General features: G+C 38.1%; 1 protein-coding gene across 1 annotated transcript in view; it reads left to right on the top strand.

The window, feature by feature from the left end:
• col14a1a (collagen, type XIV, alpha 1a) overlaps positions 1–27,157 on the top strand; it is a 194,361-nt gene extending 167,204 nt beyond the window's left edge. Inside the window, exons 43-51 of the mRNA XM_041793294.1 lie at positions 702–755; positions 6,578–6,631; positions 6,854–6,925; positions 14,242–14,277; positions 16,086–16,152; positions 16,362–16,553; positions 19,872–19,949; positions 20,923–21,078; positions 26,629–27,157. Of these exons, the coding sequence (XP_041649228.1) occupies positions 702–755; positions 6,578–6,631; positions 6,854–6,925; positions 14,242–14,277; positions 16,086–16,152; positions 16,362–16,553; positions 19,872–19,949; positions 20,923–21,078; positions 26,629–26,915 (996 nt within the window). The 3' untranslated portion in view covers positions 26,916–27,157. The remainder of the gene's footprint in view (positions 1–701; positions 756–6,577; positions 6,632–6,853; positions 6,926–14,241; positions 14,278–16,085; positions 16,153–16,361; positions 16,554–19,871; positions 19,950–20,922; positions 21,079–26,628) is intronic.
• Positions 27,158–27,806: the final 649 nt, after the last annotated feature.

Below are 27,806 nucleotides of genomic sequence, written 5' to 3'. Positions count from 1 at the left end.
TCCTGTAATTTGTGGAACCTTTAACAGTGTTAACTGTCCTGTTTTATGAGCTCTCCACTAATACTGAAGTGCAGAGATAAATCACCTCAACACTTAATCCATGACTGTATTTTGGACTCAGCTATGTTCACTGACCTGCAGAGAGGTGGATGAAGAGAAAATTGGGCGGGAGATGGAACGCAGAAGGTGGTGTGCAGTTACAGAGACAGTCCTCTGTACCCCAAGGGTTAGAGACCTTGGATCTTTCCACAAATCAAATTTATGTCTCCTGCTGTCAAAGCATCATTTAGGAAGGCGGCAAACCCTTATCTGTTTTGACCTTTGGGTGATGTATGTGTGCCTTTTAATCATTATGAGAGAAAGACATTCTTTGATGTACTGCAGGTAATCTATTAGGGGAAGTACCTTTAAAAATGTCACATTCTTGACTGTAATGGACAGTAATGAATGAATAAATGAAATGAATTCACATGTCAAAAATCATCTGTGGAAAAGGCAGCTTGTCGTGACTGAGAATAAAAGTCATTCCTTTTTTATTACCATCAGTAAAAGTTCAAATCAGTTATTTCAATTCAACTTCATTTTGTACAGTATACCTGCACTCATTCAGTTTGATAAAGCAGCATCATACAATATGATATATTTTATCTGAACCTCAGTAAGTGATGACTAAGAATATGTTTGTTTTTGTTTAATTCTAGGGTGCTCCTGGAGGCCAGGGCTCACCCGGAAGAGACGGTCCCCCTGGACCAAGGGTAAGATAAAACTCCAACATCACCACTGTTTTGTATTTTGAATTATGCTACTTCTACTCCATTGATGCATAACTTATTAAAGGGATACTTTTGATGCATCTCCCCATTATTTTGCTAATCATACTTAATGTAAACAGGGATACCAAAAAATGAATCCCTTTTATATTTAACTTTGGATTATTTGGGTAGTGAAAATCATCTTATGTGTCTTAAATGCTGGAATTGCTTTGGCATTGATTTAAAAATAAACAAAAAATACAGATGAGGACAAAATTGTTAGTCCTCTATGAACCCTTATTTTAAGAACTGGAGTGAGAAGTATCATCAAGAAATTCAAAGAGAGCCAAACAGTCCAGAACAAGCCTGACAGAGGTAGGAAGGGAAAGATTTCAAAGACTCTGGAAAGAAAACTAGTGAGAGATGTGTCTAAAGACCCCAGAACAACTACCAAGACCCTAGTGAATCACTTAACCAAGTCAGGATTCTAGTCTTAAAGAGGACCATCACTAGAGCCCTGAACAGGAATGGACAGGGAGGTTGTAGACCAAGAAAAACTCCTCCTCTGCTAAGGCACCTTTAAGCCAGACTGAAGTATGCCAGGAACAACCCGGAGAAGGATTATGTATAATGGAAGTTTGTCCTTTGGCTAGATAAGACCAAAATAGAGCCCTTTGTCCATAAAGATGTTGGTTATGTGTGGAAGAAGAAGGGTGAGGCGTATGACCCTAAGAATATCATCCCCACAGTGAAACACAGCGGTGGGAGTATGATGCTGTGTGGATGCTTCGGCGCATCTGGAACTGGCAATCTAATGAAAGTGGAAGGAATCATGAAGAAGCATAGAAGATTCAAAGAGAAACCTTGAGCAGTCAGCAGCAAAACTGGGACTGGGTTGTTGCTTTATCTTCCAACACGACAACTACCTAAACATCTGTCACTCCTGGCTAAGAACTAGCTCCAGAAGACCAAAGTAAGCATTACTGACTGGTCTGCACAAAGCCCTGAATTGAATCCCATTGAAAATCTGTGGGGTGAACTGAAGATCAAGATCCATGCCAGACAACCCTTAAATCTGGAGGAGCTTGAGAGATTCACCAAAGAAGAATGGGCGGGGATTCCTCAGGAGACATGTCTGAGACTTGTTGAAAACTACAACAAACAACTAAGGGATTTTATCAACCAAAAAGGAGAAAAAATTTACTGTCATCATTAGGGGGGCTAATAATTTAGACCAGTGTTTCTCTATCATTTTTCTTGGACACCCCCCTACCCCTTATTAATGAAACAGTGATTTTTGCATGTTTTTCCTACCAAATGACCTGTGTATAGTTAAGTGTTAAGCGTTTTGAGAAATACATGGAGGAAAACTTATTTTTCAAAATTTTTTCTTTTCAGTCTTTGACTTCTGTGATTTTTATTGCCTGTTATTTCAGATTTGGTGTGTCAGCTGTTTATGTTTTCAAAACGATCAGTGATATGTGAACCACTGCTGGAACTTTCTCTCTGAACATATCTGGCAAAGATGAGCCATTAAGAACATGGGTAGAAGCTTGACCAAAGATGATGTGAAGCGCACCCTCATAAAAAGTGACCACTAGCTAGAGAAGTTGAAAAATTTAAGTTTGCACAATACGTTATTTTTGTAAGAAAGTGATTTTTAAGATGTCTCTCAAGATGCAATATTTTTATAGGTCTCTTTGAAAATATCTGCAGTACTTTTCCAGCTGTGCACCGTTTCTAGATGTGCAGCTGTTATCTGTTCTGTTTTATGTCTTCATAAAAAAACAAGTCTCCCTCTGATTGAAGGAAAGCTCTTCCTCAAAATCCCATTCATAAAGGCTTGATGTTACCAGGTGGCTGACGGAGGAATAAGGCCTTACAATCCTCAACAGGACTGTAAATACCAAAACTGTAACGCAGTCAGAAAGCATGATGTGTCGGCAAGCAGTAAGAACAAGTTTATATCCAAACCGTAATGTTATAACAGAAGAGTTTTGTCCTGACCCCGCCCCTTTGAGGGGAAAGACTGGACACATCATCCATCTGCTGTCTCTTTGTTGGCTGACAGGAGATCATCCCCTCAGTGCTAATCTACACAAGACGTCATGTGTAATTTTCAGACCTGTCATGTGGTTTCCTTCAGGACACTCGTATATTGACTCTGGTTTCGTCTCATGCTGCCAGATAGGTTTGGAGTGCATGAACTTTTAGTTAGACATTCATAAACCCACACTCTATTTTGGTTCTTCAAGGTGCCAGTATAAACCCTAACACTATAAAAACACATCTGGATTTGATTCTTTAATTTGGTGTCTAGTACGGAAATAGTTTCCAGCATTTTTTTAAGAGTGGGGCAAAATGTTTCTGAAGGTTTTAACAGTACAGTCAGTGACTATAGCCGGGAGACAACGGGAGGGAGTTTTTGTTTTTCCCATTATTTAATATAAAATATTGTGATCAGACTAAAAACTTCTCTTACCGAAACTGGATTTGATTATCAATACTGGTTTATTTTTAATGAAAAACGAACCTTCTAATACCAAGGGGTTTTTCCCCTTTTCATTTAGTGATATCCCTAAACTCATCACAATGACTCTCTTCAGTTTAATCCAATATTCACTCTTCAGTTCTGCCCAATATTCTGAGTCAGCTTTTATTTAGATTTTGGCTCACTGATAAAAAGGTCTTACATTTCCAGTGTTTTCTTTAAATGTGTCATTGACAACATACTGGAAGAGAAAACATCAACTCACGTTGAAAAGTCTCCATTATGCAGACGATTGGACACTTATCAGTCTACATCTTCAATCGAGTGACATGAAATTACTAAAAGATCCAGGGTTGTGAATTAATCAGTACATTTAATCATACATGAAGTAACACCTCCTAATGAAAAAGCCAATCAATTCAATACATATTTAGCCATTTTTGCCACTTAACTGAATCCTCAGTAATAAGAATCACAAGTTCAACGTAAAACATCACAATACATGTGAGTATTGAATGTCGTCATGTAAAATTAGTAATCAGGGAGCAGTTTTTTGGCATTAAAACTGGAAACATATCCCAATTTGTAGCCTTTACTATAAGGAGCCTCCTAAAAATCTGTATCTCTTAAACTACAGCTCTCATGTGTGTTTTAGGGATGGTTAATAAAGGATGAAATGGACGTAAATGAAGGGAGAGAAAAATCCACAGTGGCTAAGTTTGGCATAATCACAAAGGTATAACTGTAATTCAGACACCATGTATGATAAGAAAGAAACCAGGTTGATGTTTTTCTTTCTTTGGAATAATAGCTGCATTTCACTCTAATATAGACAGCAGTGTGCTTATAGTAGTTTTTTTTTCTATGGGCTTCCAGCAGATGGGATGAGGGGAGTAAGAAAAAGGATGAAGTAAACAGGGAAACAAATCAATTCACTAGAGTTTATCAATGCAACAGCAGTATATTCCAAAATTATTCACTTAACAGCCATAAAAGAAAGAACAGCAAGAAGAAACCTCTTCTTAAAGTGAATATTGATTCCCATTACGACATTTTTAACAGGAGACACTCTAGCAACTTGTAAAGAGCAAGCCAGGGAAAGCAGACAGCCTTTTGTTGATTCAGAGTGAAACTTATCATCATCACTCTAGTCTACAGAGAGAACATGCTGTACTGAAGTTTTCTGAGGTGTATAAAACATGAAGACATGGTTTATTGTAAAAGAAAGGAAACATCTGACCAGAAGAGTACTGCAGCAACCAGTTAGATAAGTTGAAGCTACAACAACTGCCTCCTGGTGTTTGTTTGTTATCACTGTGATGGATGGATCAAGAGCAGCTATAAATCTTTGTTTAGCTTTCTTTACAGAACTTTTCTAACCTCTTTCAACCCCGGACCAAACTAGCTCAATCATTTTTTCCTTGCTGCAGTTGCAGGACTTAAAAACATGTGCAAATCAGCCACTGAAATACCCAAAATACACAAATCCATAGTCATTATTACTCAAAACTGTTGTTTAAGATGTATCAAAGATTTGTGAATTATCCAAAACTGAGAAGATTTCACTAAACAAAACTAAGTCCAACTTTAAAAAGAAAAAAAAGAAACAGTTTTGGTAGCATGAATACACAGGGCAAAAGTGAGGAATCTTCGCTGAAGTTTTCACATTAACTGTTATGCCTGGATGTGACACCCAGGTAAAGTCTGTGGAAACTACTGTTCAGTTTCTTGATAATATTTATCATACACCAGTTTGATGAGTAAAAATAAAGGGGCAAACATGGGGCCCCTCACAGATGGCCAGGCCTTATGTGTGTTCTGTGTCTAGGGAGAGGCAGGCCTGTGCGTACTAATAAACAATGAATTAGATCAGCTTCACCCAGTTTTTATAGACAATAGATGAGTCTGTAAACCTGTTGCTTTGAAAGTATAACAGCAGTGATACATTTTAATGAAGCTGACTCCTGTGAGAGAACGCTGTTGGCTTCATTTCTTATTAAAACTTAGAGTAGAAAAGTTTATATTATATTAAAACCAGTAAAGAGAGTTTACTGTGTGACACCAGGAAGGCTTTTTGCCCTATGTCACCTGAAATACTTATTTGCTTCACAGTTGGAAATTTTATAACCTTTTCTTTCCAAAGACGGGGATTTTCTTTTTCCCAAAAGGTCTATGCTCAGTTTGAAGAATTCTAAATGAGAAGTGTGTGACATTGTGAGACTTTGAACACTAAGGCCTCCTCCAGAGTCCCATTAGTTGTTTTACCAGGATGACTGTTTACTGTGTGACACCAGAGTGGCTCTCACAGAGGAGCTTTTGGGTGTCATGTCCTGACTCTTTTCATGGAAGCAGAAGAAGAACACAGATTTGGTTAATTTGTTTGGAGGGAAATCTACCCGTGAGATTTTAAGAAAGCTTCATTTGCCACAGAGGGAGTTCCTGCTCCAATGCTTTCAGCCTTTTTTTTGTCTTACAGGACTTAAAAAGCCGCACAACGAATACACAGCAGATGCCCAGAGCACATGCAAAGACGCTAGAGAACACTAATCAGTTTGTTTAAGTAATGCTCCTTCCAAAATAATGAAACAAATGTTTAGCATACTGCTTTCTTAGCTGTGTCATTTCCAACTTAAATTTTATTCCTGCTTTGATTTTGTTCTTCTTCTCTCACACGGGTTAAATTGAGTTGGGGAGTACCATGTTAAAGAGGCACCAGCCTCCCCAAAATAACTCCAGACATCCAGAGCTGAAATAAAAGGATGAGCTGAACCTCAGGTAAAGCTGTTTTCCAGGATGATCTGATACTAAATTCAGCTTCCAGCAAGTGGTTTATCATTAGCTCTGAATTGAAGAGCAACAAAGCCATCATTATGTTATTATATATCATGTTATTAAATAAGATACACTAAAAAAGCAGACCTGTTGGATTTCTGAATGTGGTCCTCCAACCACGGCATCATGGAGAAGACATTAAACAGCGTGAGTTGTTTAAAACGCCCTCAGGCAAATTGAAAAGAGGCTGTTATTCAGTAGGAAGGCACCTGTGTTTTGTCTTCTACTAAAACCACTCCTAATGCTTTGACTGGAGTCAGTTTTTAAATATTTTGGTTGGACAACAACTTGTACAAGCAGATTCAGTGATTTTGAGTCTTGCTCCATCAGCTATACTTTTATTGAGTTAAAGATGGCCCTTGTAGGTAGTTTTAGTCTGGAGACATGCAGGAAATCTCTCAGTCCATTTAGATAGGACTCATTCACAACTAAGTTTAACCCACAGTTATCAAAGTATACTGAATGCTTGATAATGAATTTGCTTGTCCATTGTGTCTCCTAGGGTCTGCCAGGTAATAATGGACCACAGGGACAACAAGGTCCTCCTGGACCTGTGGTAAGACCTCTTTCTTATTACCATTTACATCATTTTGTCTATTTCAGTATCTGAAATACTTTTTAAAAAATAGGTACAGAAATTTGGCATACTTTAATCTTTAAAATAGCTGCATGGAGAGATGAAAATACATCAGAAATAGGAACAGATAAGAGATCTTAATAAGTTATATTTTCTTAATTACGGACTGGCTCTCTGATATTGACACCCTTTCCTCTTCAGGGAGCCCCTGGAGCACCAGGAGCTCCAGGACCTGGTGGCTCAGCAGGGTCCCCAGGAGATCAAGGACTTCCTGTGAGTAAAAATTTTGTTTCATTTCAGTATTAATATCATTATCTAAAAGAGTGACTAAAAATGTCTGTTGACTGACACAAAAAGATCTTTAAAGATAAAAACTCTGACATAAAGTAAGTGTAGTTTTCATCATAGACGCTAAAACATGTCTGAAATGTTAGACACACTCAAAATCTCCACTGTGTCAAAACATGAGCAGAGAGAAGGGGAGAGAGCATTAAAGGTATGTCAGTATTTTCCTCAGTATACAGTTTTTTTAAGGTAATTAAGTATTTATAGTGTTTCACATTTCTTTGAATTTTACAACATGGCTTTTAAAATTAGTTCAAAGAAAATTAATGACTGCATATACAATAAAGACTAAAATGTATGGACTTACTGACTTAAAACTGGACTTAAATGGCTTTATCAGGAAGTTACTTCCTGAAGAGGACTAGAGGCCAAAACACATTAAAGTCAATGGTTTTTATCATGCTCTACTTTAAGAACATCCCAGTTTGATAAAGGCTTATGAAGCGCCTTGTTTTTTTTTATATATATATATATATTTTTTTTTTTCTTAAATTGTTCACGGCCTTCACCAAAGATCACCATCTTTTTTTATCAATACTATTCAATAAGTAGTTTCAATGAACTCTCTAGTCCCTTGTCTTTTCCTTAGTCTAAAACGTTTTCAAGTTTTCATCGACTAGAACTAGACTAAAACTTTGGAGACTCAAAATATCTAAAATGTCAACTAAAAATCAACGGCATTTTAAAGTAATATTTTGGTACTTTTTAAAGTTTGGTTGTATGAGGTCATTGGCCATCAGAAAGAGTTGTCCCTTTGCACTTGGGGAAGCTAGGCCAAATATAGCGCCACAGACAGGTATAGCCGTTCCACTTAGTTTAGAAGGTTTAAGGTAAACGTGGGCCAAAAGAAAATGCTGCCTCAATTGTAGGCTGTATTATACATTTTTTTATGCATTTAAACTTTCACCCAAATAGCCTCTGTTTGGCGCGTATCAGCGTATCTGATCAGCTGTTTGAGTCTGCAGCCTTGATCAGTGGAAACAACATCAAGCTAAGCTAAAACCAAATAGAAATGAGCAATTTTGACTCAAGTGACGAGGACGTGCCTTTTACGGTGGATATGAGGGGATACTTTCATGACCTATGAACTTCTACAGATGGAGACTCAGCAGATGGAAATAGAGAGAGAGAAACTTTAGTGGAGGAGCCCATGTCCATGAGAGCTTCTGTTGTCATGAGTGGTGTAAGGATGGCCTAGTGAATTTATTTACAGTGAAAAATGTGCAGTGGTATTTACAGTGCAGGCCTGGAGAAAAATAATGCTAAAAACTTGCAAAAGAGGAAAAAATGTGAAAACAAAAGAAGACTGAGCTCTATACAATGCTCTGTTGCAGCTCTGCACACACTTTGTTCACTTTAAACGGCTCTCACAACCTAACAGCTCTGACACCAACCACCAACAACCTCACAAGGCCTCAGCCTCCTCTTATATAGGAGTGAGGGGAAGGTATCAATGTCAAAGGACTAAGTTGAAATCAATTAACTCTACTAAACACAATAAATTACTGCAAAATAAATAAAAATTTTCCAAACAAATTCATATCATCATACACAATATCACAGGTAAGTTACATGTTCACATTTAATTTAAAACAAGACATTTCCTTCTGTTTGCCATAAAAACACCACTCCAACTCTACCACACTTGGTGCCTTCTACCCAGCACACTTGTATATAAGCCAATGGCGGGCTTCTATTCTGTTTGCCACTTCCTGGTTTCAGAAGCTAAGCACAAGAAGGCACATGGAGCAGTGGGTGAACAAACATATCACTTTGACATCCCTAGCTATAAATAAATGTGTTTTGGGTTAGAACAACATTCATGTCTGTTTATTTGACTTTAACCAGTAATAATTGAATCAGTTTCAAATGTTTTAGTTTGTCAGAAAGAGCTTTTTAAACTAAGTAGCTGTTTGCTAGCAATGCTATGCTAACATGACACAGGCCTCTTAGCCGGCTTGCTGTATTAAAAGCAAGGCTGTTTTACATTAATGCATGCATGCTTTACTCAGTTTAGAGGGCACAGGGTAGCACCGTGACAAGTGGGTCTTAGTCACAGCACATTTTTAGCACAATTCTGATCAAGGATAGTGGCTCACAGACACCTGCAGCCTGCATCACTCCCCATCCAGAGTTCCCCGTTTTCCCTGTTGAACGCCAGTGTTTTACCGACTTCCTTCAACTTTCTCAAGATAAACTGGAGAAACTGACCCTGACCGGAAGAGCTGAACGGAAATTTGTCATTTGTCATTTGTCAGAGTAAGTTCGTGGCTGCCACTTAGATTTTTTTGATGGCTGATAACTAGACAAGCTAGAGTTGGCACGATATGTTTACCTTCTGATTATATTATGTCAGCTGCTGAAGGGGAAAACTGAGCTGAAATAACCAGTTTGAGGTTAGTTTGGTGTTGTTTACTCAATACAAACAGCTGTTCAGATTTACTAAGGTGGAAGAGCCTGTGGCCAGTAGGCGAAGCTTGCATTGCAACACAGTGCTAAACACAGAGACTTTCTGGGTGAAAAAAAAAAAAAAAACACTTCAAAATTTTCAATACAGCGCACAATTGAGCCAATATTTTTTGGCCCATTTTCACCTTAAACTCGCCACATTAAGTGGAGAAACTGTACCTCTCTGAGGTGCTCTATAGTCTAATTGCCCCTTCATACAAGTGTGTCTTGTATGAAGGGGCAATGCTCACTGAAATCTCTTGAGGTTAATAACACTGCTATTATGAAGTGCCTCATACAACCCAATCTCAAAACAAGTTACATTTCCCCCAAATCTAAAGACAAAAACTAAGAATAAAATTTTAAAAAGCTGTCAAAATTAACAGTCATGCACTTTCATTTTGTTTAATTCTAGTGTTAAGTTAGCTCAAAATGAAAGAATTATACTTATGGATTTGGTGTGCTGGCTGGAGAAATATTTATGACAGTGACATTTATGGTGCCACTGTGACCTGAGCTGAACCTCATTAATGAACAGTCATATAAACCCAGACTGCTCATAAGAGGCCTGTGGTGTCGACTGTAAACGCGCCTCATATGTTATCCCTCCACTCAGGAGAGTATGACATAATTTATCCAAATTAAGAAGGAGGACATGACCTCTCCACTGCTTCCTCTGCCTCCTCCTGCTACTGATTTCTTCTCTTTAGATTTGTCCCATAATGTCTCCTTGAATTTACAGGAAACAGAAATGTCACAAGGTTAAAGCTGAGCATGACATAAAGCCATTTAAATCTAAATAACATTGTGGTTCATTTTCATTGCTGACAAGGATTTCATGATTTGTGGACTGGTTGTTTTTGTTCAACACTAACAGCCTGTTAGTGTTGGACTCACTCACTGTAACAAATGTGTCATATAGACATAAGTTAACATCTCTAATAAGCCTGGGCTTTTTCAAATTACAAAAGAAAAATTCTGCTACACTTATCTCATAAATTTACTTATAGGATAATTAATGGAGTGAGTCAAATTTTAAGGTTTTACAGAGAAGAAGAAAGATGTGTAAGGGACATAATATAAGCAAAGAAGACCACATAGAGGATAGGGTTCCAGTCTGTGTGTAATGCTAACGGGAACAGATGATACTGTGATGGCGGTGACAGCTAATCTGGTCTCGGGTCAGCTCTGCATTCCAGCAGTAGAGTTTGGCTCAGAGCAAAAGAGCTATAAATCACTAAACAACACTCTGTCGCTGCACTCTGCACACATACACACACACAAAAAACAGTCAGAGATCACATCTGCTTCATCTCTCTCACCTCATGAATCTATGCACAGGCAGCAAACACAAACAAAAAGAGACAAATAGGAAAATCAGATCTCACATCTGAGCCATAATCTCGAAAGTTTGTTTCAAACTTTGCCTTGGCATTAAATTGCTGATTCAGTCCCTGTTCTGCCCCCTCGACCCTTTGCCAGGTCTCTGCTGCAGGAGAATATTTTTCTGTCTGAAGAAGAATATCTTTTCTGAAATTTAAATCGCAAGGGAAATTCTCTTTTTTTTCAACCCAAAGACACTGAAACCTTGAAAGTTAGAGCCAACTGTATTATGTTAGGGTTGAAAAAAGTTTAGCATATCCATCCAGCCAGACTGAGAATTTCTAAAAGATCTATACTATGTAAGGTTGTCATGATATCAGAATTTTAAATTCTGATATAGTACAGGTAAACATCAAAATACAGTGACACCTGTTTAGATGTCACAACCAAAGAAAAAATAAGGCACCTAATATTTGGTAACTTCTTGCTTGTCTCATCAAAAATTGCAGAGAAACTGTCTAAACTGCACAAATATTCTAGCACATTTTGTTACCATAATCTTGCCAACATATTTGTGCAATTTAGACGTTGTTTTCTCTCTTTTTCTCATAGAAGCTTTTAGATTTAAAAAATCTGAATAAATAAAGTCGTTTTTTTAAAGCTTTGGTACTTTTCTGAGTACTTTCTGTAGCTTAAAGCATATTAAGTTAGATTGATCTTGTTAGATTAATATTATTGGGTTTTAAATGTATTTGGTTCAAAGAAAAGGTAGATTTCTACATCTGAAGAAGATTTTAAATGATACAACAGTAACAAATTTGCATGTAAAAGAAAATGGTTATTTTTTGTCCTGCTTCTTTCTGATTGTCCTCACCTTGAACTACATCAGCTGTTCCCAACCTGGGGTATGGGTGAGATCTCAGGCGGTGCGAGACACTGTCTGCTCTAACATTGTCAAAATTAGATGTGCACATATGTATTTTTTAAACTATGAAAAAAAACATAATTTGGGCCATCCTGAAAGATGAAAAAATGAAGGGAATCTGGCCATTTTTGTGCAAAAAAGGAACAAAAATTAGGGAAAAAAACTAAATGATATTCTGATATGAAAAAGTTGTATATTTACAAAAAAACACACTCAGAATTTTAGAGTTGGAAAAGTCAGAAATTTGCAAGAAAATGTGAAATTTCTAAGTTGAAAAAGTCTTTTAACACCAGCAACTCTAATCTTCAAATGTTTAATAAACAGTGTAAAATGAAAGTTCAAAGGAAACCAAACTGAAAAAACAGCGGTGAGACTTTCAACTTTTGGACTGTATAGTCTCAGAAATTCTGCATTTTAGTTCACATATATTTACAACTTTTAAAGTCAGAAAATTCTTATATTTCTCATAAATTAACAGCTTTTTAAACTTGAGAATACTGAGATTTCTTCTTGAAAATTAACAGATCCTCTTTTTCTTTTTTTCTAGACTGGCGGTTTTACACTGTCATAAAAGTGAATAGTTTATACATTGATCATTTGTCAAGAACAAGTGTATGCAAACCTATTATGTTAGGATTTTGTAAATGAAAATTTATAAGGGAAGGGGGGCCATAAGGAAAAAAGGTTGGGAACCACTGATGTACATTACAGTAATTTCTTCATTATGGTCCTCTTTGCTTACACTGTACTTGGATTTAAATTACTATTTTACTTCGTAAAATAAATGATTTCGGCATGTCTTGATATGCAGAGTTAATTTGAAATTCTGTAGATTATATTCTTTTTAAATGTGGTGTTAAAAATCCCTGAAATATGCAACATTTTTATGGCCTTATAGATGCAGAGTTTCAACACTTGCAGCACTATGTTGTCCTTGTAGCCATGTCCTGTTGTCTCAGTTTGAAGGATGATGTGATTCAACTTGAACTGTTATCCTCTACCTATCACTATTGATTTTCATTGAACTGAAATGTGCTGTGAGTACTGTGTAATATTTCAACTGGTTATATTCCAGGTCTATTTAATCCTAATGGCTCTACGTGGCCTACAAAAGCAAATTCAGACATCAGCAAGAAAACTGACTTTATCATGTAGTTATTTCTAATGCATGTTATTGCCTCCATCTGGCCAGACAACATGATCTACAGCACGCACACAGACAGATCTTTGTTTACATTTTCACTGGCAAAGTTTTACAGTGAAACTTTGATTTTGTTGGCTGTTGTTTCTGTGTAAAATACCTCTGTCTGGACCATTAGCTTCACAAGTCTGTCATGTCAGCACTTCAAGATGTCTTCAGTGTGTCTTTCCTGGCCACAAAAACTTTCTGAATGTGCTTTCCAGTGACACATCCTCCTGAGAGGTCTTTTAAAATGTCTCTTGCTTGAATTGGTAGGAAGCCATCTTTTTTGACAGTTACAAAATGAAAAAAGAAACAATGTTCTTTTGAATGAATTATCAGTCCACATTGCAGAGGAAGTAAATGTACCTCCTGCTTTGCATGAACTGTGAAATATTTTGAGTGAAAATCACCACCTCTGTGCTTTGGAAAGACTTCCTAAGCAGGACACCGTGGGAGGATATTTTTGATAGAATAATAAAGAAATCAGATTTTTAGGAGTGAGTTTCCTTTCTGTTTAAGCTCCAGTACTTTTTTTCTTGGCTCCCAGACAGTTTGATTTGGTTTTGCTGTGTCCCCCTGATAAGACAGCAGGCATTTCTATGCCCTGAAAAAGCCAGGAGAAGATCCAGACAGACGCACAGAGGAGGTCCAGAGGAGGACTTTTAATTGTTGAGTCCAGCTCTCCAATTCACCAGCTGTGTCAAATGTTGGCACTGGCATTGATCATCTGCAATATAATATGCATCTGACTTGCCAGGCTTGTTACACACTTTGTCTATTCTTCCTTTTTTCCTAACCTGCTCTCACATAAACACAGTCAGTCAGTTGGTGGTCAAGGACATGTTTGCATCCAAGATAAACAAGCCTTTATTCAAATGCTGTAACAGCATCAAAGTGCTATTTATTATATCAGCACACACGGCAGGAAATACATGTCTTTTATTTGCCTCTGGATTACAATGCATTACACTGTGATACGCATTCACAGGCTTTATGCTTGGCAGGTTTTTATGTGGATGTGTGTCGTTATCAGAAATGCATCTGTGTGCTTTACAGTGTTGGCAGCTGCCGAAAGCAAAGCTCATCCAAGGCGCAGAAATGACTCTCTGTTTGTGGGGACACAAGCTTATGTGTGTGTTGGCTCTAGGACACAAAGACCCAGGACACACTGTCAAAATGTAATCAAGTTTAGAGAGAGCAGCTGGTCGATCAGACAAGTTTGGGGGTGCATTTGTGTTTGATGGAAGGCCGCTTAGATAAGGAGAGAGAAGTGAGTAAAGCGGTTGGGTTATTAGAGGAGATGACTATTTTCATGCACATATCCAAGCTGAATATTTATCCCTCTCCTGTGCGTTTATTTTCTAGGGTCCTGCTGGTGCCAAAGGAGATAAGGGAGAAAGAGTAAGTTGTTCTACACACACTTCACATACTGTTTAGAGCAAATCAAGTGTAATGGCACCAATTTGTAGCAGAAATACTATTATTTTGCTAAAGTAAAGCTCACATAATTACCTCCAAATGCTTCCTACCATTTAGTAAAGAAACAAAAAAAAAACAAAAAACAAATATAAAAAGAAATGAACTACTCCATTTTATGGTGCACATTCAGTCTTTAATGTTTGTCTTTGGCACAAGCGTTGAGCTTATTTCCTTTCCTTAATCTGTGAGCTGAATTTAGAGGAAACCAATCAAACCAGTGCTCATGGCTCAAACTAGCAGCAGAGCAGAATCTGTATTTTTGCTGACACAGTATTGGGCATCGCCGCTGAGGGATTGAGAGAGATGTAATGTGCCAACTTGAATCAAACCTGTAATTCCTGTTTCTGCAGCATTTACCAACTGTTAGAGACATTTGTACCCCACTGCAGTGATTTTTGATTGAAAGACTCAGTATGAAAGTGAAAATGAACAAGACAAGATTTTTGTGTGAAGTGTTATAGTAGTATCATACAGCCCACTTCAAATGATTTATAAAGTTGGCAGCATTTTAGTATCCAGTTGAACTTTTTAACAGAAGAGCCACAGAGGATTTTATACATTTGTTTTTCTTTTTTCTTTAAATCCATAGTTAGAGCATTGGTTCCCAACCTAGGGTCCTGGACCCCCTAAGGAGGGCACCAAAGATCTCGGGAGGGTGCAATGCTTTGTGTCCTCTGAGGCTGCCAAAAGTAGATTTGCACATATTGACTAAAACCATGAATAAACAGTTATGAAGGGATTTAGATAAAGGTCTTTTGATAAGAAAAAAATGCATACTGTAGGTCTTTTTTAGGATTTTATCAGTGAAACAGTTAAAATCAATGTTAATTTTTATCAGCAGTGTGGCACTTTCTCTTTCATGTGGGTTGTGGAGGTGGAGCTTTTCTTAGGTACATGTAGGGGGGCTTCAAGGAAAAATGGTTGGGAGGATGGTTAAGAGCACGTTACAAAGAACAGGTGTAGTTATAAAGTGTAAGATTTGCAGTCAATAATACTTGCAGCAAATGGAACATTTATTGAAACCAGTTCCCTTTTTCCCAAAAATATTTGCATTATTCCTATATTTCTAGTTTAAAATCTGTGGAGAAACCCTTAAATGTGCTTTATCAGTTAAAACAACTCTGAGAAAGCCCCAAACATTTAAAGGTTAACAGCTCAGTTAGTATTACTAGTTTCAGGACAGTAGCAGCTGATTTCAAAGCCTCAAAATATGGAAGTCTCCAAGGCAGTAAAGCACTGTCATTAACTCTTATGTGCTGCTTCATTTATAATTGTGATTATTCCTAACTACTAAAGATGCCCATTAAGACATTTTACTTTTCTCACTTTGCAACACAGCCAGTAAGAACAGACTCTTAACACACCCATGTGTCCCTTTAACAGTGTTGCTAGTAAATACATCAGCATTGGAGTTAAATACGTTTACACTGCTACTTAAACATTTATTCTTCAGAATATCAGTTCAATGAAAGTGAAGGTGAATTCTTCACAAATATGTGATATAATAATAATAAATGATTGTGTTTTCTAAATGCATTCAACTGTCTGTTATTAAAGGGCTTAAAGGTGCAAAAATTAAGGAGTATACTCTTTCAAACAACAAAACACCCACCAGCTAATTGACTAACCATTTTCCTGAACACAGGTCTCTACAGTTAATCAAACAGAGAAGTTGTGTTAACTCCCTGTTGTTGTTTATATCAAATAAAAGCTCTATGCGTATTTTGCAGGGGGACGTGCAATCCCAAGCTGCTGTGCGTGCCATTGCACGACAAGTGTGTGAGCAGCTAATTCAAAGTGAGTAACCTTATACAGAAAAGCATTACGTAATTAAGAAGACTGTAATTTTGTCTGACCTATAGTGGCCTTGTGTTCTCGTTTCTCCTTCCATTGATTTATTTTAGAAACTCAGAATGTAGAAATATAACCATACTCAGAGAAACTAAAAATGTCAAAGAGCTTGTGCAAGGTAACTTAAAGCCATTCTCCTCCTCTACTGGTTGCAGGCCACTTGTCTCGCTATAACTCCATATTGAACCAGATACCTGTACAGTCAGCTGTGTCAGTCAGAACTGTACCCGGACCACCTGGAGAGCCAGGAAGGCGAGGCCCCCCAGGACCCCAGGGAGAGCAAGGCCCACCAGGCAGGCCAGGCTTCCCAGGTACCAGCGGCCAGAATGGACGACCGGGAGAGAGAGGTGAGAAAGGGAGATGTTTTTCAAAGTATAGACAGAGTTATTTATAGGATGCACTATATGTGTCAATAGAGAGATATACACAGGAGAAATAAACTCTGCTACCATATATTTTTTATTTACTCAGTGTTATTCAGACTGAAAATAATCCATCAGAGTTTTCACTGTTTGAGTTGTGTCTAGACACCCTGACTACATGTCATTATTTGTATTAGCATCAGAAGAGCAAAGAGTGTTTGTTAGTTTGCCTACAATACATTGAGCAGGTCAAAGTTCTGTCTAAAAGTAGGATGTTGAATTAAATCCAGGAAATATGCTGCACAGTTAAGATAAACACAGACTATATTTAACCTTAGGGTTTGTTTTTTTAGATTTATGGTTCATTCAAGTGATAATGTTGTTGATGATCCGTGTCTCCAAAGTATAACACAACAGGATATTATGATTTTTTTTGTTAAATTGTCACTGCTTCCATTTATTAAATAAGGCGCAGGTGTGGACCTGGCCTAAAAACAGTAGTATTATTGGAAGTATCAGGAAGTTCAGAAGCCTGGTTACCAGCCTACAAGACCCACCCAAATTAAGTTACACACTCAGTCAATTAGTCACCACTAACCTAGAAGACCCACTGAACTGCCAGGTAAATAAGGAGAGACTTAACACGATTTAAAAATAATTAATTTTACAAATTTTGATGAAAGAGAAATGTGCATTTCCTTTGGTGATTAAACTCCATAATAATGACTTAGTGTACTTGAAGGGGTAGTGAAGCCAACGGCAGGAACAGGATACCCCCTCATGGAGTCTAGACACTGGTGGTGGTTTTGCTAAGGGATGTAGACTTCTGAGAAGCTGGACCAGGACACCAATGAGGTGGCTTGGAGAAGAAGGTGTAGGTATGCTGGAGAGGAGCAGAAGATCTGTGAGGATCTGGACTAGATTCTGATGAACTGAATAGAGGTAGCTGGAGTGGAGGAGGGTTGCAGCATCCGCACTGAAACGACAGCCTGACTGTGAAAGAGAGGATGACAGATTTATAATATGACAGGTGGATGATGATTGGACAAAGAAGGTCGTAAGAGAATCTGATTACCTTAGTACTCAAGAGAGTGAACGCTCATAATCAGCTGATCACCGGGGGGAGAGGGAATGAAAGGAAGGAGGGAGAGATATGGACAAGTGGTGAAAACTGAATGAGTAGAAACAGTCATCCTGCTTGAACTTCCAGTGAGCTCCATTTGTGACATGGGATTTTCAGAAACTTTGCCACCACCAGCTTGCACAGAAAACTCTCTTTGAACCTTATTTTAGATGTTTAAAACAACATTTGGTGGAGATTGATCAGCCTTGTATCTTATATCCCTCTGTCACTCTTTGCTCCCTTGTTCACAAAGGTGGTATCTGTAAATGTGATTTGATTTTATTAACCTGTGCTGTTGTGATAGGTATGTATGCTTTACAGAGGTGTTCATGTTCTGATGTGTGGTTGTAAAATAATCAAAAGAATCAATGCATCTTCAGCGTTACGTTTTCTTTCTGAATAAATGGCCTTAAGTTTTTATGTTTAAAAGACAGCAAAAGAGAACAAGATACCTCAGTAGCTCCAGTAAGAGTTTCAATCCCTCTGCTTGTTTGCTGCTTTTTTCTTGGTTTGGCTGCTGTCTGTCTGACTCACAGTGAAGTAGAGTCCAGACCAAAAGACAGTCACTCCAGTATGAGGTCATTCCCTCACCACGAGACCTCAGAAGAGTAACAGCCTTTATGAGACTGCGTCTTCATCACTAAACCCTCTGGGACCATTCAAATATCATGCTCAACAGATGAACAGATTAAACATTCAGCACTGTATTAACATAGTAAGATCATGTGACATCCAGAAAAAAAGTGATTGACAAGGCTTCCACTGTAGAGGATATTTTTTAATGTGAGGTCATTTAGAAGTTTTCTTCTCTGCCTCACTGTGCTAACTTCCTCTTTACTTATGAAACTGATTAGACGATCATAAAAGCAGCAGGACAGAAAATATGCAAATCATCAGATTTATGCTGGTTCAATACTATTAGAGCCTTCGAAGAATATTCCATTATATCATTCAAACAGCTGCAACGCTGGATTGAAGCTGTAGACTGACTCTGGGTTCATATACTTTATTAGATGAATCATCAGGGCTTAATGGAGTTAGCACATTTCCACTAAAGTGGTTGAAGAATTATCCAGACAATGCCCCATCACAAGTAAATGTCCTACATTCAAAGGCCAGCAGATGTCATACAGAAACACAAACAGTCATATCAGTTTATGTGTTTGTACTACAACAGTGTTTAAGGGAATGTGGTGTTAGTTTTTCTACAGGCAGATTCAGTTAAAAAAAGAGGCTGACAACCTGCCATTACTGCTATTGTGTCTTACCAAAACATTTGAGTGAAAGCTGACTGAAGTTGGTGTTTCCCACACATTGATAATACTTGGTTGAGCCACCCAGGTATATTTAAAGCCAAAGTATATTCATATTTTTTTAAATCGTATAAAGTCACTATCTTCACATGGGACAGACATCCACTAGTGCATCCATAGCTGAAGTGGGATGTCTTGTGTCGATAATTAAGCTTCTTATTCTGTTAACATTTGTCTGCAGCTTCTTGCTGTTGATATCATTCTACACTCTACACTGTACTTGAGGATAATAGTGGTCATGCACAACCCCCACAACATTAAGCACAACACACATCTCATCTGCTATTATCATGAAATATTGAATATACAGTAATTTCAAATGCAAGTGTTGTTATTTCAGCATCTTTACTGTTGATGAATACTGTCAGTGGAGCAAAAACAAAAATTAAACAAACAGGAAGAGGTAGAGTGGGATGGCTATGTCTACCACCCAAGTACAGCAATAATCAGTGGGAGGCTGGGAAGACATTTCTCTTCTTTTAACATTACTTTCTATATAACTTTAATTTTGATGTTAAGGACATTGTGAAGAACTTGTGGAGTTTTCAGATGCTCTAACTTTAACTTTGAACTTTAACTTTTCTTGGTATGTCTTACATTTGCATTGACATAATAACATCACATGACTTGCCAAGTGATTCAGACCTTACATGTATGGAGGTGTACCCCCCATGTCTGTTTGTCTGATGAAGGGCTAGGGCTCGAAACGTCACATGTGGTGATAATCTTTATTAAATGAGCCTTTGGAGTAGCTTCTGGTGTGCTGACTTATTTTTCTGTCTTGCCTGATATACTTTTTGGTTCAGCACCCAGTACTCAACCCTATGGGATGTGCATGTCTAAGAACTTTTTTGAATGTGTTTCCAGGTCTGCCTGGAGAGAAGGGAGAGAGGGGGAGTACAGGTGTTGGGACTCAGGGTCCTCGAGGACCACCTGGACCTCCAGGTAAGATTCACTCAAACATGGACCTAGTCCTGAGGTGTATTGATTGATAAACTGAATTACGTACCTTTAGTCCTTGTAATAAAAGAATAGCATTCAAAGATGAAAAATCTGCCTTTGAAAATAACAGAGTACCATTCTATTCCTGATACCAAGCCTAAGACAGCCACATGGAAGGTTTGTTTTCCCTGCTAACAACCCCAAAAAATGTTTCAAATGCTGAAACAAAAAAAAGCACAACGTTTCTCTCTCTGTCAAATCTCTGTTGGAGAGGAACAAGCAGACATTTTGGACTATGAATACAATTCTCTGTATTGATTTTTTCTGTGCTTTGTTGAGCTTTGAGGTTTGAGTTATGAAAATATGTCAGTGTTGGGATTTTTTGTTTATTGTTACTGCACAATCAATACTCACAGAACAAGCTCCCAAAACTTTTCTATGATTTAATAGGTGTTTTAAAATGCCCTGAAAACTTTAATATATTAAATAGAGAGAAAAGTACAGGAGAGCTTGCTCTCGTCCACTGTGCTTTATGTGGAATTTCTGTGGCATTGTAATTTTAGCACTTGGCAAATGGCACTCCCCTCAAAATATTGATTTCATATTTCTGCAGTCTGCTGAAGTGAGTCCTGATGGAGCGGTTTCTCTTGTGTAAACAGAAAATAGAAGCCCCTGGCTAAATTTCAGCTCACGCTGTTTTCCTGCTCCTGGCCTCGGGATGTTCACCATCATCTCCCACATCTAGAAATGGCAACCATGTCACTTCTTGTGCATGTTGTTGCAGCAGCTCAGTGAGGGATTTAGAGCAGATAGTGTCAGTACAGTGACAGGATGTACCCTCAAAGGCATTTTTTTCTGTCTATTTTCCTCCTTTTTCCTATATCTGCTCTTATCAGGTGTCAAACCACCAGAGTCTTGTTTACCTCAGTTTATTGATGAAAAGCTTTGTTCAGGCAAATCTTATCTCCATGCTCAGGTCTGCCTGGTGAAGGACGGACAGGAAGTCAGGGACCTCCTGGTAGACCTGGCAGCCCGGGGACACCTGGGCGGTCAGGTAATCCAGGTAGCACAGGACCAGCTGGCCCAGCAGGATATTGTGACCCGAACTCATGTATGGGGTACAATGTCGGAGGTAAATATTATCCTTTAAACACTTACAGCACTTAAACTTAAATCACCTCTTAAATGTCTTTGTTTAAATGATTTAAAATAAAATATTGGCAAATTAAAGTATTGTTTATGTTGTATAAAGAAACTAAACATTGACAGCTGATTGGGGGTTCTGCATTGTCCTTTTGGTATTTGGTACATGTATTGCATCAGTAAGACAAACTGAAGTAAATCAAAAGATAATTTACATGGGCAGAAAAGTAAAGATGCTCAGATTAATGTTTAAAAAAAGAGGGTCAGATTTATGTCAAATATAAAGTTTAAAGCACAGGGTTGCATGATATTATTGGTTTGATATCAGTATCAGCAGATATGAAAATTTCTGCCAATATTTACACCTGATATTTAGTCTATTAAAATCTGCCTATATCAGCTGTAAATATTGGCTATAAAAACAAACAATTTTGTGGATTTTTAGGCAGAACCAACAGACCTATTTCAGCTGAGCTTTTTTTCTTTATTCATCCTCATTAACACACTTTAAAGCAGTGTGGGTTTCCAACCTGTGGTCCGGGAGGTCTTGTGGGGGGAGCCTTTGTCTGCGCTGAGGCTGCCAAAATTATATTTACAAATATTGAGTAAAACCATGGTAAAGCAGTTATTGGTTGTTTATAAAAAGGTCTTTTGATTAGAAAAGCATGCATAGGCCTTTTTAGGGTTTAATCAATGAAACAATTAAAATCTATGTTGATTTTTGGCGTCAGTGTGTCACATTTTGTCTCGCTCGTGTCCTGGGAGGACTCCACCTTTCTTAGGAACATGTGGAGGGGGGGGCAGGGGTCCAAGGGAAAATGGTTGGGAAACACTGCTTTAAAGTGTGTTTTAAGGACTGAAATTTTAGGTCTTAACTCCATCTAAATATTAGTATAGATATTGGTATCAGCTAAAATTATTTTGTAAATATTGACATGTTGGATACTGGCAAAAATCCAATATTATGCATCCCTAATAAAACAGTTTTGTTGCTCTTGAGATCACTTTTGGTAAAGCAGGAGAGAACTTTTTGTCTAAAAACTCCTAGGGTTCACCTTTGGTTTTTTTTTATTCACACAACAATGAAAAGATTTAAAAGAGTTTGTCACAAATCCTACCAAGACCACATAAGTATACTGCAAGCGTAGGTTCTGACAGTAGGTTAAAACAACATTTTTACAAGAGTATTTCCCTCAAAGCAGTCTTAGCACAAGAAATCCAGACTTCATAAAACATCCTGTGCTGTATTTTTGACCTTTTCATTTCTGATTTGAGCTTTAAATGTTGGGTGTTAACTTCAGTGTGTGATTTTAACCTTTGTTCAAAGCTGCCATCAAATTTACAACTAAAGGACAAATTTATTTCCAATATTTGCTAATTTAGGGCCACTTAAAGTTGAAACAGTCTCAACCTGCCCAGTTTTTCCATGTCGTAAACTATTTTTCATGTTTCAAGCACTGAAATATAGTTTTCACTGTGACAGGAGGCTCCGAGATAGTTATTGTTCTCGTAAAGCTCTCAGAGAATTGGAGAGTAATCTGGATTTTATGGTTGTTCCACTGTGAAGTTTATACATTCATGTCCACACTGATGGATTAACAAGTTAACTGTGTCACTGACCAAAGCTATTTGTCTTTATTTAGACCCAATAAAACAGGCTGTTACATACACTCATGCACACACAACATAATTGGCATCCTTGAATACTCAAACCATTGAGGGTCTTCATCAGTTAACGTACTCAGCTCAGACGTCTCACATCTCACCGTTCTGATGACACGTCTCAGTGAAATATCAGCCTCTTAAAGCAGCTGATGGTTGAGACATTACTTCATCCATCAAACCAAGGTTATTTCATTTCAGTCAAAAGGTTTTTTTTTCTAATTTTATGACTTAAGAGTCTTGTTATTCTCAACCATGCAAGGAGTGAGTGCAACCACTTTAAAAGAATAGTATAAAAATACAGTTTGTAGAGGATTGATTTTTTCACAGAATCCTTACTGTGAATTTAAATTTGAAGTTGCAACTTTTAAAGGAACAGTTCAGTTATATTGTACTCTTTTTTGCTTTTAATTGTTTATGTTTCTGTATTTCCATGCAAAACTTTGTGAGTGATAAATTGAGCCAACCATAGCTCAATTACCTGCTGTCACAAAATACAGTATCATGCAGTCAAAATAAAATGGGATGTCTGTCCCTTACTGGGACCCAAATGTACAGTTGAAACCAGAAGTTTACTTAGACTGTATAAAAAGGCACACCCATTTTTCCCCACTGTCTAACATTAAATCAGAGAAAACTTTTCCTGTTATAGGTCAGAAGTTTGCATATAGTAAGGATACTATGCCTTTAAATAATCTGGGAAAGCCCAGGTGATGATGTCATGGCTTTGGAAGCTTCTGATAGTTTAATTGACAACATTTGAGTTGATTGGAGGCACACCTGTAGGTGTATTTTAAGGCACACCTCAAACACACTGCGTCCTTGTGTGACATCATGGGAAAATCAGAAGAAATCAACCAAGATATCAGGAAGTGAATTGTGGACCTCCACAAGTCTGGTTCATCCTTGGGTACAATTTCCAGATGCCTCCACTCAGGGAGGAGACGTGTTCTGTGCCCCAGAGATGAACGTGCTTTGGTGTGATACAAAAAGCACCCTAAAACAAAAGCAAAAGACCCTAGGAAGATGCTGACTGAAGCTGGTAAAAGAGTGCCATATTAGGAAGTGTCATATTAGGAGGAAGCCATTACTACAAAAGCAACATAAAAAGCTAAAGAACAGTTTCTAACTGCACACAGTGACAAAGACCTTAATTTTTGGAGACCTGTCCTATGGTCTGATGAAACTAAAATGGAACTGTTTGGCCATAATGACCATCGTTCAGTGGAGGAAAAAGGGGGAAGCTTGTAAGCCTGAGATCACCATCCCAACTGTGAAGTACTGGGATAGCAGCATCATGTTGTGGGGGTGTTTTGCTGCAGGAGGGACTGGTGCTCTTCACAAAATAGATGGCATCGTGAGAAAAGAGCATGACGTAGAAATACTGAAGACAGGAAGTAAAAGCTTGGGTGCAAATGGGTCTTCCAAAAAGACAATGACCCTAAGCATACTGCCAAATTAGTTACAAAGTGGCTTAAGGACAACAAAGTCAGTGTTTTGGAGTGGCAATCACAAAGACCTGATCTCAGTCCTATAGAAAATCATGCAGTTTAAAGACAATGCTACTAAATACTAAGAAAATGTACGTAAACCTCTGACTTTAAAGAAAGTAATTTAAAAAAAAAAAGAAATCTCTCTTATTATTCTGGCATTTAGCAAATATAAATAATTTTGGTAATCCTAACTGATCTGAAACAGGAAAAGTGTGGTCTGATTTCATGTCAGACAGTGAGAGAAAAAGGCTATGTCTTTTTATACAGTCTATATAAACTTCTTGTATCAACTGAAAATATTTGTTCTTGCTTTGAAAAAAAGTGTTATGGAGTAAAAAGCTTAACTTACTTAAAGTAGTTTAATTATGTTCTTTAATTTGGGATAAAGGCACCATTCCCTATATTTTGAAGTCATTCTCACTCGTTCGACTGCCTGTAGCTTTGTGTAAAAGATGTTTGTTAAAATGTTGATAATCTCCTCATGCAATTATCAGAAAAACAAGTAAATGTCCACAAATCAGCTGTTTTAATCATATTACAGAGCCGTACGCTGGTACAGAAAATAAGTTCAGTTGTTCTTGTTTATTGAAATATATTTTCCTAAAATGCATACTGTACTTCAATGCTTGACTTTTTTCATCTTCAAATAAGTTGAAGTGCTCAGAAGCCTTATGATGTTTGTGTCAGTATTACTCACTCTGCATGTCTTTGTTAGTGCTACTTTTAATCTGTGTTGGAAATCTTTATTTGAACTTTCTTCTTTGCAGAAAGAGAAATAAAGATCTGACACATTTCCCACTTTTCAAACATTTCATATGAAAGCCATAATCTTGACATAAACTACCTTCATCATAGGAAGCACAGGTGTAAACACTAATGTCTCTACCCCTCCGTCAGTGCCTTTGAGAGGTTTTGACTTTATGGTGTTGCTGGGTTTTCATCCTGATATGAGGTAACGTCTTGTCTTAAACTGTCCCCCCCTCCCTCTGTCTCTTCCTCTTTCTGACTAAAGTTCAGCAGGACTATGGGAATGATTACTGAAGAGCATTCTCCAACGTCCTCCTCTCCTCCTCCTGTGCTCGTCTCCCTCCACCCCTCCCCTGTGCCCTGTACATAAGACTATAAACTGGAACTTTTGATAAATTATTCCTTCAAAATCTCAATATTTTTCGGTACAGACTACTTCTCCCAGCCTCTAATCCCTGCAGCAGCAGCTTTTACATTTTGTTTCTCCAAAACCCCCGTCAAAATTATTCTTTCAACCAACACGTCTTCTGTTAAATTAAATATTTTTATAGGAAACAAGTAGCCAACCAGTCTGGATTTTTTTATTCAGCCAATCAAAAGTTAAAACCAAGGAGCCTCCCTAATAAAACAAGTGTTTAAAGGCTGTTGTGTTCCCTCAGTTTGGTCTATTGTAGTTTTTAGAACCATTATTCACAGCTGATTTTCGGTCTTTACTCGTGATGCTCTTTGATTCTTAAGAGGAGAAACTGGACTCATTTCCAGTCTCGGTTTACTTCATGGTACTAAATTGAATGCTAATCTGGCTGTTTTCATCATTTGACAATCTAAGAGACAAAAACGGATTAGCTTCCCTCCCAGAAGACCGAACAAAACCCCAATAACACTGCTGTGGTGATCACCACCACTGATCCCGTTTCCATCTGTTATTCGTGCACACAATGCTTTGCTGCAGCAGCCTCTGCTTGAAGCTGAAATCTTTTCTAAGCTAATCTCAATTTTCAAAGCCTGATGATTTCAGCTAAATAGAAATGAACTGCTTTAATGCTGATTGGCTGCTCTCCTTACTGAACAATGCCTGTATCTGTATGTCTCACTCACTGTATGCTCAGCAGAAAAATCTACATTTTATCCTCAGTTTGACCCAGATGTGATGTAATTATTCCTGGAAAAATGTGCAGATTTGGGCAAACTTGGGGTAGAAAATATTCTGTTTTATCAGTTTTATTAACCCAGTTCAACTTTTAACTATCTTTATTCTGCTGTGAAGGCAACCAAATATGCCTCTAACACCTACTCTACTTGTTTTGTAACCTCAAAAAAAGCATGTTGCGCCTTCACCACATTAATCTGGGGGTGGAGTTTTAGAGGGTTGCAATCCCAAAGCGTAGCCATAACAAGAAGTCATTTTTCCTGTTTGGTAGAGCGTCTCATATACAGAGGCCACATCCTTGCAGCCCTCTGCCATTTAATGCATGTCTCAACTTTTTCTCCCTTCCAAAATTGCTGTCAAAAAAGGCAAAATGACCTTAAAACTCACCTTTAAAAAGCCTTAACTTTGCTCCTTGCTCTGCCATTTTTTATTGCAATGATCCACAAATTTTCACTCAAACTGATAATAAATATTCCCACCACCCCAGTCCAACCCCTCCCTCACGGCGGCTACCAGTCCTACCCACCCTACAACCAGCCCTACAACCCCGCTGCAGTGGCTTACAACAACGACCAAGAAGCTGAAGATGAGGAGGAGGGAGAGGAGGAGCAGGACCCCTACTACCGTGGCTATCCCCCTCGGTACTACCCACAACCGCCCTCCCCACAGGCTCATGGCTACCACTCGAGCCCCAACAACTCTGAGGACATGGAGGTTAGGTCACCGGGCGTCTCCAGGAGGTTTCCTCGTGACATTGAAGTCATGGAGGAGTAAGGAGGCAGGATTTTAAAGAAAGGATGGACTCACCTAAAGTGCTTGAGCATTGCACGCTACAACAAACACACACAAACATGGAAACAATCAGACACTGTCATGAACGTACACATCAACCCTTTCCATCCTGAAACTGTGGTGAGATCCCCCACTCCCCTGTGTGTCCGGTGGTTTGTCCCACCAGATGCAAAGATGTAAATAGCTCTGTGGACTCTTGTACCATATTTCTGTCAAAGGGGGGTCTAAGAAGTGCCTGATCTATGTTAGCATCGTCTAGTGGTGACGTAAAGGTAAGACTTGTGTCCACCTGTCTCATAGCTGATTTCAGAACTGAACTTTTTTTTTTTTTTTTTTTTCTTTTTGTTAAGCTGCATGTCTCTTTGAGCCAACCATTGAGTGTCTAACTGCACATGTGCGTTTTTTATGTAACCAGCTCGATTTTCAAATCACAGATGATGAGCCGTCAAGATTTGTACAGGATGCTTTTTATAAAGAACCTCCTGCTTCCATCATGTTTTTTTTTTTTTTTTTTTAAATTTCAGTCTTTTAAAGGCTTACTATGTGACTTTCAGAGTAAATTTTCAGACTGAAAGTGATGCTTTCTTTGGGCACACCTTCATCCCTCAGCTCCCCTTCTGTATCCACACTTGTTTCACCAGTAGGTATCTGCGTGATGGAGACCAACAAAGAAGTGCTGATGAACACCTAAGGTTCAAGATAATATCCACATCTTAGGCCTTGTCCACAGAGAAAAACTATCTTTTTTATTTCAAAAAAAATTTTCTGTAATAACAGCATTGTTTCAAGAAAAATGCCTGTGTAGGCACGAAACCCCTGAAAACAACTGAAAACAACTGAAAATGCTGCAGTTTGTATGCCAGGCATGTAAGT

The sequence above is a fragment of the Cheilinus undulatus genome, linkage group 8 (genome assembly GCF_018320785.1).
Source record: "Cheilinus undulatus linkage group 8, ASM1832078v1, whole genome shotgun sequence".
NCBI lineage: Eukaryota > Metazoa > Chordata > Actinopteri > Labriformes > Labridae > Cheilinus > Cheilinus undulatus.
The sequence above is the reverse complement of the archived record's forward strand: the minus strand, read 5'-3'. Positions and strand labels throughout refer to the sequence as shown.